Here is a 13,303-nt window from a genome sequence, read left to right on the forward strand (position 1 = left end):
AATTTGATTTGCCGGAACCGGCGTTAATGCATTTCAATAGGAAAAAATGCCGGATGCCGCATTCCGGCAAGTGTTCCAGACTTTTGGACAGAAATAAAGCCACAGCATGTGGTCAAAAAGATTGAACTGAAGACGTCCTGATTAGTGTTGAATATTCGAATTGCGAATTTTTAGTGTGAATATCTCCACTTCGAGAATTCATGAATATTTAGAATATAGTGCTATATATTTGTATATTCGAATATTGTTGAATATTCTAATCGCGAACTTATCGTGAATATATTACATTGCAGATTTTCACAATCAAGTAAACAATGACTGGAGATCACAAATTCTTGAATTTATGGCAAATATTCGGCCAAACATTCGCAAAATATTGCGAATTCGAATATTGCCTATGCCGCTCATCACTAATCCTGAACAGATTGCTCTCCATTCAGAATGCATGGGGATGAAACTGATCAGTTCTTTTCCGGTATTGAGCCACCGTCCTCTCTTTACTGCCTGCTGCTGCTCAGCAAAGCCTCCAGCCCTGAGTCTGTACTGCAGAAGGGGTTAAAGCTTCCTGAAGAATTTATGGAGAGGGAGACACAGGGTAGATGGCAGCAGCTCAGACAGTGCAGGGGCGTGGCCAGCACAGTGATGGCAGTGCATGGGGCGTGGCCAGCACAGTGATGGCAGTGCATGGGGCGTGGCCAGCACAGTGATGTCTCGTGCACAGACCTGCAACACAGGCCTGTGCACTGAACATCATCAGAGCAGGAAGAGAAGCCGACATCACAGGTCATGTGACCATCAGTGAAATCTGAGAAAGGAGCCACTGCTGATGAAGTAAGTGCATTGTAAACCCCTTACATTTCATACAAAGAACAACGAAATACCGCGAACAGCCCCTTTAACAGCTCAGGCAAGGCCTGACATACTCCCTTGTTGATCTGTTTGGGTGTTCCTTGCTTTATGCATGGTGGGGCGTAGAGTCATCCAAGTATGAGGAGACTTGTGATCGGGTGGATCTCCCTGCCAAAGATTTTATAAGATATTTGTCCATATTAGATCCCCAACCTCAGGGAATGTGCAAAGTTGACAGAGTAAATCCCAGCAGGATGGCGAATAGGAAGACTGCCGTCAGCAAAAGAGGATATCATAGATGCATCCAAAAGTAGCCAATAGAGGCTTCATGCTGAAGAACCAATAGGGCGGGAAGTTCTCAGGGTTATGGAGCATGGAGGCAGAGAAATTCAGGTGAAGAACGGTCCCTCCAGTCACTGCCACTCAGGTAAAGAACGGTCCCTCCGCTCCAGTCACTGCCACTCAGGTAAAGAACAGTCCCTCCGATCCAGTCACTGCCACTCAGGTAAAGAACAGTCCCTCCGATCCAGTCACTGCCACTCAGGGAAAGAACGGTCCCTTCGCTCCAGTCACTGCCACTCAGGTAAAGAACGGTCCCTCCGATCCAGTCACTGCCACTCAGGTAAAGAACGGTCCCTCCGATCCAGTCACTGCCACTCAGGTAAAGAACGGTCCCTCCGATCCAGTCACTGCCACTCAGGGAAAGAACGGTCCCTCCGCTCCAGTCACTGCCACTCAGGTAAAGAACGGTCCCTCCGATCCAGTCACTGCCACTCAGGTAAAGAACGGTCCCTCCGATCCAGTCACTGCCACTCAGGGAAAGAATGGTCCCTCCGCTCCAGTCACTGCCACTCAGGTAAAGAACAGTCCCTCCGATCCAGTCACTGCCACTCAGGGAAAGAACGGTCCCTCCGCTCCAGTCACTGCCACTCAGGGAAAGAACGGTCCCTCCGCTCCAGACACTGCCACTCAGGGAAAGAACGGTCCCTCCGCTCCAGACACTGCCACTCAGGGAAAGAACGGTCCCTCCACTCCAGACACTGCCACTCAGGTAAAGAACGGTCCCTCCGCTCCAGACACTGCCACTCAGGGAAAGAACGGTCCCTCCGATCCAGTCACTGCCACTCAGGGAAAGAACGGTCCCTCCGCTCCAGTCACTGCCACTCAGGGAAAGAACGGTCCCTCCGCTCCAGACACTGCCACTCGGGGCATTGGTGATGGTAGCGAGGACAGGGCCAGGGAGGAGATGTAGCAATGGTGGTGATGGGCTCCCCTGCACTATCTATTAGGATAGCTATTCCTCCCACATGGCTTCACCTGCCAGCAGGCATCGGGGCAGAACAGCTCTTACCCATGGTCGGCAGCCCTGCGAGTGTGGAGCTCATGCTGAAGAGGGAAGGTAGGTCACAGGCGTAAGACTCAGTGGTTGGTGCCTATCTCTGTGGACCTCGGGGAGGTTAGAGATGGCATCCTCCAAGTCCACTACACTTTGTGCAGAATGTTCTCTCAAAGTTGTCAGCTTTGCTTGCCCAATGCACCCTGATGGAGGGAGAAGAGTGAGTGCAGCACTGGAGTATAATACAGGATATGTAATGTATGTACACAGTGACTGCACCAGCAGAATAGTGAGTGCAGCTCTGGAGTATAATACAGGATGTAACTAAATGATTTTCCTATTTCATGACGTAAAGTCATAGTTTTATTAAAGACACGGAGGCGAGTATTGCTTTCTCCTTCTTTACTGAACCACCAATAGCAGCAAAGAGAAAAAATTAACATACAGGGAACCATAGCAACCAATGTCCCTCCCCTATGGCCCCTATAATAGGCCGCTCCTCCTATGGCTCTTCCTCTTTCTTTGGGATCCTGGTGCCAACATCCCGAACAATCCAACGAACTCTGAACTTCAACCGCAACGAAGAACTCCACTCTGTACGAAGCAGGAACCAGCAGTCGCCAACCTGGTCAACCACCGAAGAACTTTAAACTGGAACATGGTATACCATCCTTGAAGCAGCTTCAACCTGAAAGAGAGAACAGACCATGGGCCCAGGTGAAACCGGCATGTCAGGACAAGAGCATCGGACACCAACTGCTCAAACAGACCCGATAGGGGTTGAATGACCAACGGCAATAAAGTGCATTAAACAAACACTACAATGGCAATGAAATAACCAACAGAGCAATAAATACAATGTCATTAACAAGCAACAGGACAATAAACATCTCAAAGACATATACATAGGCGAGCCCTGAAAGAAAAACAACCCACCAAAAGACCCAAGGGAGGGAATCCAGGGCGGGCAATACTCGCCTCCGTGTCTTTAATAAAACTATGACTTTACGTCATGAAATAGGAAAATCATTAAGTTTTACATCAAGACACGGAGGCTTCGTATTGCAAGTTCAAAGCCTGTCAATAATCGAAGCAAACAAATTAGCTGGAGGACGGAAATAGAACTCCCTGAACGTGGTAACATTAGACCAGTCAGCCAGGCGCATCACGTCCTCCAACCTGGCCCCCGAAACCGCCAGGGCGGTGGCAGAGGCCCCCCGTGCGGAATGGGCTGTGAAGACAGAAGTGTCAACACCCGCCAACGACATAACCCATTTAAGCCAACGTGCTAACGTAGGGCTAGCCACCGGCCCAAACGGATGCCGAATAGACACAAACAGCTGTGGCCTGGAAGGAGACCTGTGTGCCAGAGTCCTGGACTCGTACTCCCGAAGGCATGCCACGGGGCATAAGATCGGAGACGTAGGAAAACTAGGGTAGGACACGAACCGAATGCTAGTCTTGGTGCGACGCGAGATGTTAAAGGTAACCCCCTCCGGGGTAAACGAACGCGCGTCGTAATCAAGGGCCCTCACATCCGATACTCTCTTACAAGAAATGAGGCAAAACAATGCCAACAATTTAGCGGACAATTGCCTAATGGAAAGAGCAGAATTCTCAGGCCAAGAGGCCAAAAAACCCAAAACCAAGGAGACATCCCAAGTAGTGGAAAAACGAGGCCGAGGGGGACGAGACAACCGTGCCCCCCGAAGGAGGCGAGACACAGAAGGATGTTGACCAGCCGCGACACCCGCGTAGCCCTCGTGGGTGGAAGAAATAGCGGACCTAAAAAGGTTAATGGTCCGATAAGCCTTCCCCGCCTCAAAGAGAGAGGTGAGGAAAAGCAGCAGGTCAGCTACAGGTGCCGAAACGGGATCCATATCCCGCTCCACGCACCAATTAGCCAAAGTTCTCCAGGCTGCCCGGTAAGACTTTCGGGTGCCGGGAGCCCACGCGCTGTCCAAAAGCCGTTGAGTCGCAGCCGAAATTCCCTCGAAAGATCCAGGTGTCCAGAGATCCGGCACGCCAGCAGCCGCAGGGATCCGTCGAGGAGGAGGGGATGGTGAAGACCCTGAGGGTTGCGTAGGAGATCCAACCGGCTCGGGAGAAGAACAGGAACCTCCACCAGAATCTTCAACAATGAGGGGAACCAAACCTGGGACCCCCAGAACCAGATCCGCCCGATGGCGGAGAACCTGCAGGAGAGTCCTCGGGATCATTGAGAACGGAGGAAACGCGTACAGGCGAGACACCGACCAGTCCTGGAGGAAAGCATCCACCGCCATCGCTTCCGGATCCGGACGCCAGCTGAAGAACCGGGTTAGCTGCCTGTTGAGCCGAGAGGCCCATAAATCCGAGAGGCCCATAAATCCGAAATCGCCGAGAGGCCCATAAATCCGAAATCGCCGCGAACACCAGCGGATCCAACTGCTAATCGCTGCCGTCCGACAGGTAGCGAGAGTTCCAATCCGCCTGAACGTTGCTCAACCCTGGCAAATACTCTGCCTGCACCATGATGTCCCTGGACAGGCAGAACGACCAAAAATCTTTGGCTAAACGCGCCAAAGTGGCCGAGCGAGTACCCCCCAGACGGTTGACATACCGGACCGCCGACACGTTGTCCATCCGCAGCCGGATACACGCGTTGGCGATCCCGGTGGAGAAACTCTTCACAGCGAAGGACCCCGCCAAGAGCTCCAACGCATTGATGTGCAGGAGGGATTCCTCCGCCGACCAGGGACCTCCAGTGGAGACCCCGTTGCAATGGGCCCCCCAGCCCTGGAGGCTCGCGTCCGATTCGATCGTCAGCTCCGGCAGGGATCCAAAGATCGCTCTCCCGTTCCACGCTTCCAGGTTGGCAATCCACCAACTCAACTCCTCCCGGGCTTCCGAGTCCAGAACCACCGCGTCCGTAAAGGAGGCACCGGACCGAAGATGGGCGATCTTCAGTCGCTGGAGCGCCCGGTAATGCAGCGGGGCTGGGAACACCGCCTGAATGGATGAGGCCAACAGGCCGATAATGCGGGCCAGATGACGCAACGAGATGTGGGGAGCGCCTCAACTTCGCCGCCGGCAGGCTGAGGGACTCCGAGAGCGAATCCACCGTGAATCCTAGGAACTCCATCCTCTGGGCCGGAGTAAGGCAGGATTTCTCCCGGTTGAGGAGGAACCCGAGACCCGAAAGTAGATCTGCCGTCCAGCGTAGATGTTCCAGCAACCCCGTTCTGGACTCGTGCATCAACAGGATGTCGTCCAGATAGACTATGAGGCGCACACCCTGAGTCCTCAACCACGACACGACTGGACGCAGCAACTTGGTGAAACACCAGGGAGCTGAAGACAGCCCGAACGGCAGACAGGTGAACCTCCAGACCTCTCCTTGCCACCTGAACTGAAGCAGGTCCCTGGAACGAGAGGACACCGGAACCGTCAGGTAGGCATCCTTCAAGTCCAGTTTCACCATCCAGTCCCCCGGGATCAATAAATCCCGAAGGAGATGGATCCCTTCCATTTTGAAATGACGGTAACGTACTACCGCATTCAAAGAGCGAAGGTTGATGTCTGGTCTCATCTGCCCATCCTTCTTCCGAACCAGGAAGATGTTGCTGATCACCCCCGCCGATGACGGGGGAGCCGGCTCTATCGCCAACTTTAGCCTGAGGGCGTGTAATTCTGCGTCCACCAACGCACAGTCCGAGCGCGATAGGGGGACCCCGTGAGCTCTATGTGAAATCCCCTGACCGTGGCCAGAACCCATGGGTCCGCGGTAATGAGGCTCCAAGCGTGGGAAAAAAGCCGGAGCCTGCCCCCTACACAAGGTACTGTAGAATCCCCAATCTGGGGCGCACTTACCCAAGGGTCTACGATGATTCGGGTTGCCCCGGAAGGAACGTGAACGCCACTGATTTCCTCTTGTGGAGAAGAATGGGGATGCGGTACGCTGGTCCTGGAACTGAGGACGATGTCCACTGGAGCCTCTGTTCGCTCCACGGGCCTGGAAATTTGCACGGCCGGACAGGCGGCCCCTACCACTGCCGGCACAGAGACCCGCCCCTGGAAGACCCTGCGCATAGAAGCCTGGGCCTTGTCCAGCGCGGTAAACGTGCCCACAAATCGGCTCATGTCCTTGATGAAGGACTCGCCGAAGAGGAGGCCCTGGGCATCCTTCCCTGCCTCAGTGAGCGCCAAATTGGCCAATTTGGGGTCGATTTTAAACAATATAGCCTTGCGTCTCTCAATCGCTACGGCAGTATTGGCATTGCCGGCAAGGCATATGGCCCTCTGTGCCCAGCCCCTCAATTCCACCGGGTCAATTGGGGAACCCTCAATTCTGGCCGCCTCGGCCATCTCCAAAATCCTGGTCAAAGGACCAAAGACATCCAACAGCTTGTCCTGGCAGCTGCGTAATGCTGAATCCAGGCCCTTCTTAGCGCTCCAGCCAGTTTTGGCCAAGAACTGTGACATCTTGGGGTCCACCAACGGGGTGTCACAAACCTTATTGGGGACCACCGGACGGGGACGCTCTGCCCTAAGCTTATTGCGCGATTCGCGGCTGAGCGAGTGGCGCACCCAGTGCTCCAAATACGCCCCTACATGAGGAGAGGGGAGCCATTCTGCCGAACGCGGGTGGTGTAACGACTCCGGGTCGAACATAGGTTCACCCGCCTCATCCAGCACACCCTCAGCGCGGGTAGCAGTGGAAGTCGCTGCCAAATCCTTGGCAGAGGAGGCCGCAGCAGCGGAAGTCGAGGGGCCCGGAACGGAGGGGGTGAGATCCTCCTCAACCCCATAATCAAAATCCGCCAACGCCTCCTCGTCTGAAGCTCCATCAGAGACAGACAGATCCGGTGATTGCGCTCTAGCGCATTTCCATGTCCGCGCCCGTTCTGCCTGGCGGGAAAAGGCCCTCTTCCGTGAGCTAAGCACGGTCTCTGGGGTGGCAAGATGCACACCAGTCACAGTCCCCTGTGCAACAGGGGGATCAATGGAGGTAGGCTGCGGTGCTGCAGGGGGTAGCTGCAAGGGGACACCAGTGGGGAGTGCGGACAGGGCCTGGGTGATAGTCTGTGACAGAACCGACGACATGGAGCCATGGCTGCCATAATCGCGTCTGACACTGAGCGCTGTAGAGCAAGCGCCTGTGCATCTGCCTCGGCGGGGTTAAACCCCTCAGGGGGGGAGGGGGGCCGACTGGCAGCAGGAGGGGGAGTAGGAGTGGACATGGTGACACTGATGTCTGAAGGGAGACCCAGCTATGATCCGAAAATACCCCCAAATCACTAAGGACGAGGTCACCTGAGAGGCCAAAGCAGGAGCCGCCGACCGTGCAGGACAACTGGAGGCGAGTGAACGGCCGGAAGACAGGAAGCGCCGTAATCCCGCCCCCAGAAGCCCGCGAAAGCGGCCGCCCAAACTAAGATGGCCGCCGAAATCTCGCGGCCTCCCGAACACAGAGGGCGCGCCAAAATGGCCGCGAGATCCCGCGGCCTACCGGATCACAGACGCGCCGGGAATGGCGCCCCTGACAGCGGAGGAGGCCCGCCCCTCAACCCCAGTCGGCGCGGACACCGGGGAACGGTGAAACAAGTAAGGGCGGAGGGGAGGGAAAGCCAGCGCAAAGCACAGAGGCCAGCACAGAAGGGGAGTGGGGAAGCCCTAACGGCGCCGCATAAAGGAACGCAAACGCGCAGAAATAAGCGCAGAGATGACAAATCCCTCACCTGCCCCAAGAGGGAGGGAGGCAAATGCAAAGCGAGCGCTGCAAGTGAACAGGGTTAGTCACCCCGCGGCAGCCAGCGCAAAATCACAGATAACACCTAAAGCAGAGACACAAAAGAGACAAGGTGCACTTAGCTTGGCAGCAGCAAAGAAAGAGGAAGAGCCATAGGAGGAGCGGCCTATTATAGGGGCCATAGGGGAGGGACATTGGTTGCTATGGTTCCCTGTATGTTAATTTTTTCTCTTTGCTGCTATTGGTGGTTCAGTAAAGAAGGAGAAAGCAACATGAGCCTCCGTGTCTGGCTGTAAAACTCAGGATCAGTACAGGATAAGTAATGTATGTACACAGTGACTGCACCAGCAGAATAGTGAGTGCAGCTCTGGAGTATAATACAGGATGTAACTCAGGATCAGTACAGGATAAGTAATGTATGTACACAGTGACTGCACCAGCAGAATAGTGAGTGCAGCTCTGGAGTATAATACAGGATGTAACTCAGGGTCAGTACAGGATAAGTAATGTATGTACACAGTGACTGCACCAGCAGAATAGTGAGTGCAGCTCTGGAGTATAATACAGGATGTAACTCAGGATCAGTACAGGATAAGTAATGTATGTACACAGTGACTGCACCAGCAGAATAGTGAGTGCAGCTCTGGAGTATAATACAGGATGTAACTCAGGATCAGTACAGGATAAGTAATGTATGTACACAGTGACTGCACCAGCAGAATAGTGAGTGCAGCTCTGGAGTATAATACAGGATGTAACTCAGGATCAGTACAGGATAAGTAATGTATGTACACAGTGACTGCACCAGCAGAATAGTGAGTGCAGCTCTGGAGTATAATACAGGATGTAACTCAGGATCAGTACAGGATAAGTAATGTATGTACACAGCGACTGCACCAGCAGAATAGTGAGTGCAGCTCTGGAGTATAATACAGGATGTAACTCAGGATCAGTACAGGATAAGTAATGTATGTACACAGCGACTGCACCAGCAGAATAGTGAGTGCAGCTCTGGAGTATAATACAGGATGTAACTCAGGATCAGTACAGGATAAGTAATGTATGTACACAGTGACTGCACCAGCAGAATAGTGAGTGCAGCTCTGGAGTATAATACAGGATGTAACTCAGGATCAGTACAGGATAAGTAATGTATGTACACAGTGACTGCACCAGCAGAATAGTGAGTGCAGCTCTGGAGTATAATACAGGATGTAACTCAGGATCAGTACAGGATAAGTAATGTATGTACACAGTGACTGCACCAGCAGAATAGTGAGTGCAGCTCTGGAGTATAATACAGGATGTAACTCAGGATCAGTACAGGATAAGTAATGTATGTACACAGTGACTGCACCAGCAGAATAGTGAGTGCAGCTCTGGAGTATAATACAGGATGTAACTCAGGATCAGTACAGGATAAGTAATGTACGTACACAGTGACTGCACCAGCAGAATAGTGAGTGCAGCTCTGGAGTATAATACAGGATGTAACTCAGGATCAGTACAGGATAAGTAATGTACTGTACACAGTGACTGCACCAGCAGAATAGTGAGTGCAGCTCTGGAGTATAATACAGGATGTAACTCAGGATCAGTACAGGATAAGTAATGTATGTACACAGTGACTGCACCAGCAGAATAGTGAGTGCAGCTCTGGAGTATAATACAGGATGTAACTCAGGATCAGTACAGGATAAGTAATGTATGTACACAGTGACTGCACCAGCAGAATAGTGAGTGCAGCTCTGGAGTATAATACAGGATGTAACTCAGGATCAGTACAGGATAAGTAATGTATGTACACAGTGACTGCACCAGCAGAATAGTGAGTGCAGCTCTGGAGTATAATACAGGATGTAACTCAGGGATCAGTACAGGATAAGTAATGTATGTACACAGTGACTGCACCAGCAGAATAGTGAGTGCAGCTCTGGAGTATAATACAGGATGTAACTCAGGATCAGTACAGGATAAGTAATGTATGTACACAGTGACTGCACCAGCAGAATAGTGAGTGCAGCTCTGGAGTATAATACAGGATGTAACTCAGGATCAGTACAGGATAAGTAATGTATGTACACAGCGACTGCACCAGCAGAATAGTGAGTGCAGCTCTGGAGTATAATACAGGATGTAACTCAGGATCAGTACAGGATAAGTAATGTATGTACACAGTGACTGCACCAGCAGAATAGTGAGTGCAGCTCTGGAGTATAATACAGGATGTAACTCAGGATCAGTACAGGATAAGTAATGTATGTACACAGTGACTGCACCAGCAGAATAGTGAGTGCAGCTCTGGAGTATAATACAGGATGTAACTCAGGATCAGTACAGGATAAGTAATGTATGTACACAGTGACTGCACCAGCAGAATAGTGAGTGCAGCTCTGGAGTATAATACAGGATGTAACTCAGGATCAGTACAGGATAAGTAATGTATGTACACAGTGACTGCACCAGCAGAATAGTGAGTGCAGCTCTGGAGTATAATACAGGATGTAACTCAGGATCAGTACAGGATAAGTAATGTATGTACACAGTGACTGCACCAGCAGAATAGTGAGTGCAGCTCTGGAGTATAATACAGGATGTAACTCAGGATCAGTACAGGATAAGTAATGTACGTACACAGTGACTGCACCAGCAGAATAGTGAGTGCAGCTCTGGAGTATAATACAGGATGTAACTCAGGATCAGTACAGGATAAGTAATGTACGTACACAGTGACTGCACCAGCAGAATAGTGAGTGCAGCTCTGGAGTATAATACAGGATGTAACTCAGGATCAGTACAGGATAAGTAATGTACGTACACAGTGACTGCACCAGCAGAATAGTGAGTGCAGCTCTGGAGTATAATACAGGATGTAACTCAGGATCAGTACAGGATAAGTAATGTATGTACACAGTGACTGCACCTAGCAGAATAGTGAGTGCAGCTCTGGAGTATAATACAGGATGTAACTCAGGATCAGTACAGGATAAGTAATGTATGTGCACAGTGACTGCACCAGCAGAATAGTGAGCGCAGCTCTGGAGTATAATACAGGATGTAACTCAGGATCAGTACAGGATAAGTAATGTATGTACACAGTGACTGCACCAGCAGAATAGTGAGTGCAGCTCTGGAGTATAATACAGGATGTAACTCAGGATCATACAGGATAAGTAATGTATGTACACAGTGACTGCACCAGCAGAATAGTGAGTGCAGCTCTGGAGTATAATCCAGGATGTAACTCAGGATCAGTAATGTATGTACACAGTGACTGCAACCAGCAGAATAGTGAGTGCAGCTCTGGAGTATAATCCAGGATGTAACTCAGGATCAGTAATGTATGTACACAGTGACTGCACCAGCAGAATAGTGAGTGCAGCTCTGGAGTATAATACAGGATGTAACTCAGGATCAGTAAGTAGTATGTACACAGTGACTGCACCAGCAGAATAGTGAGTGCAGCTCTGGAGTATAATACAGGATGTAACTCAGGATCAGTACAGGATAAGTAATGTATGTACACAGTGACTGCACCAGCAGAATAGTGATTGCAGCTCCTGGAGTATAATACAGGATGTAACTCAGGATCAGTACAGGATAAGTAATGTATGTACACAGTGACTGCACCAGCAGAATAGTGAGTGCAGCTCTGGAGTATAATACAGGATGTAACTCAGGATCAGTACAGGATAAGTAATGTATGTGCACAGTGACTGCACCAGCAGAATAGTGAGTGCAGCTCTGGAGTATAATCCAGGATGTAACTCAGGATCAGTACAGGATAAGTAATGTACGTACACAGTGACTGCACCAGCAGAATAGTGAGTGCAGCTCTGGAGTATAATACAGGATGTAACTCAGGATCAGTAATGTATGTACACAGTGACTGCACCAGCAGAATAGTGAGTGCAGCTCTGGACTATAATACAGGATGTAACTCAGGATCAGTAATGTATGTACAGAGTGACTGCACCAGCAGAATAGTGAGTGCAGCTCTGGAGTATAATCCAGGATGTAACTCAGGATCAGTAATGTATGTACACAGTGACTGCACCAGCAGAATAGTGAGTGCAGCTCTGGAGTATAATACAGGATGTAACTCTGGATCAGTAATGTATGTACACAGTGACTGCACCAGCAGAATAGTGAGTGCAGCTCTGGAGTATAATACAGGATAAGTAATGTATGTGCACAGTGACTGCACCAGCAGAATAGTGAGTGCAGCTCTGGAGTATAATACAGGATGTGACTCAGGATCAGTACAGGATAAGTAATGTATGTACACAGTGACTGCACCAGCAGAATAGTGAGTGCAGCTCTGGAGTATAATCCAGGATGTAACTCAGGATCAGTAATGTATGTACACAGTGACTGCACCAGCAGAATAGTGAGTGCAGCTCTGGAGTATAATACAGGATGTAACTCGGGATCAGTACAGGATAAGTAATGTATGTACACAGTGACTGCACCTGCAGAATAGTGAGTGCAGCTCCGGAGTATAATACAGGATGTAACTCAGGATCAGTACAGGATAAGTAATGTATGTACACAGTGACTGCACCAGCAGAATAGTGAGTGCAGCTCTGGAGTATACTACAGGATGTGACTCAGGATCAGTACAGGATAAGTAATGTATGTACACAGTGACTGCACCTGCAGAATAGTGAGTGCAGCTCTGGAGTATAATACAGGATGTAACTCAGGGATCAGTACAGGATAAGTAATGTATGTACACAGTGACTGCACCTAGCAGAATAGTGAGTGCAGCTCTGGAGTATAATACAGGATGTAACTCAGGATCAGTACAGGATAAGTAATGTATGTACACAGTGACTGCACCAGCAGAATAGTGAGTGCAGCTCTGGAGTATAATACAGGATGTAACTCAGGATCAGTACAGGATAAGTAATGTATGTACACAGTGACTGCACCAGCAGAATAGTGAGTGCAGCTCTGGAGTATAATACAGGATGTAACTCAGGATCAGTACAGGATAAGTAATGTATGTACACAGCGACTGCACCAGCAGAATAGTGAGTGCAGCTCTGGAGTATAATACAGGATGTAACTCAGGATCAGTACAGGATAAGTAATGTATGTACACAGTGACTGCACCAGCAGAATAGTGAGTGCAGCTCTGGAGTATAATACAGGATGTAACTCAGGATCAGTACAGGATAAGTAATGTATGTACACAGTGACTGCACCAGCAGAATAGTGAGTGCAGCTCTGGAGTATAATACAGGATGTAACTCAGGATCAGTACAGGATAAGTAATGTATGTACACAGTGACTGCACCAGCAGAATAGTGAGTGCAGCTCTGGAGTATAATACAGGATGTAACTCAGGATCAGTGCAGGATAAGTAATGTATGTACACAGTG

General features: G+C 50.2%; 1 protein-coding gene across 1 annotated transcript; it reads left to right on the plus strand.

Moving 5' to 3' along the window:
- Positions 1-961: 961 nt before the first annotated feature.
- Positions 962-2,101, plus strand: LOC122935571 (polysialoglycoprotein-like). Its single transcript, XM_044291335.1, has 2 exons — positions 962-985; positions 1,277-2,101. The coding sequence occupies exons 1-2, from the start codon at positions 962-964 to the stop codon at positions 2,099-2,101; spliced, it is 849 nt and encodes a 282-aa protein (XP_044147270.1).
- The last annotated feature ends 11,202 nt before the right edge of the window (positions 2,102-13,303 follow it).

Source organism: Bufo gargarizans, chromosome 4, assembly GCF_014858855.1.
Source record: "Bufo gargarizans isolate SCDJY-AF-19 chromosome 4, ASM1485885v1, whole genome shotgun sequence".
In the NCBI taxonomy this organism is placed as follows: domain Eukaryota; kingdom Metazoa; phylum Chordata; class Amphibia; order Anura; family Bufonidae; genus Bufo; species Bufo gargarizans.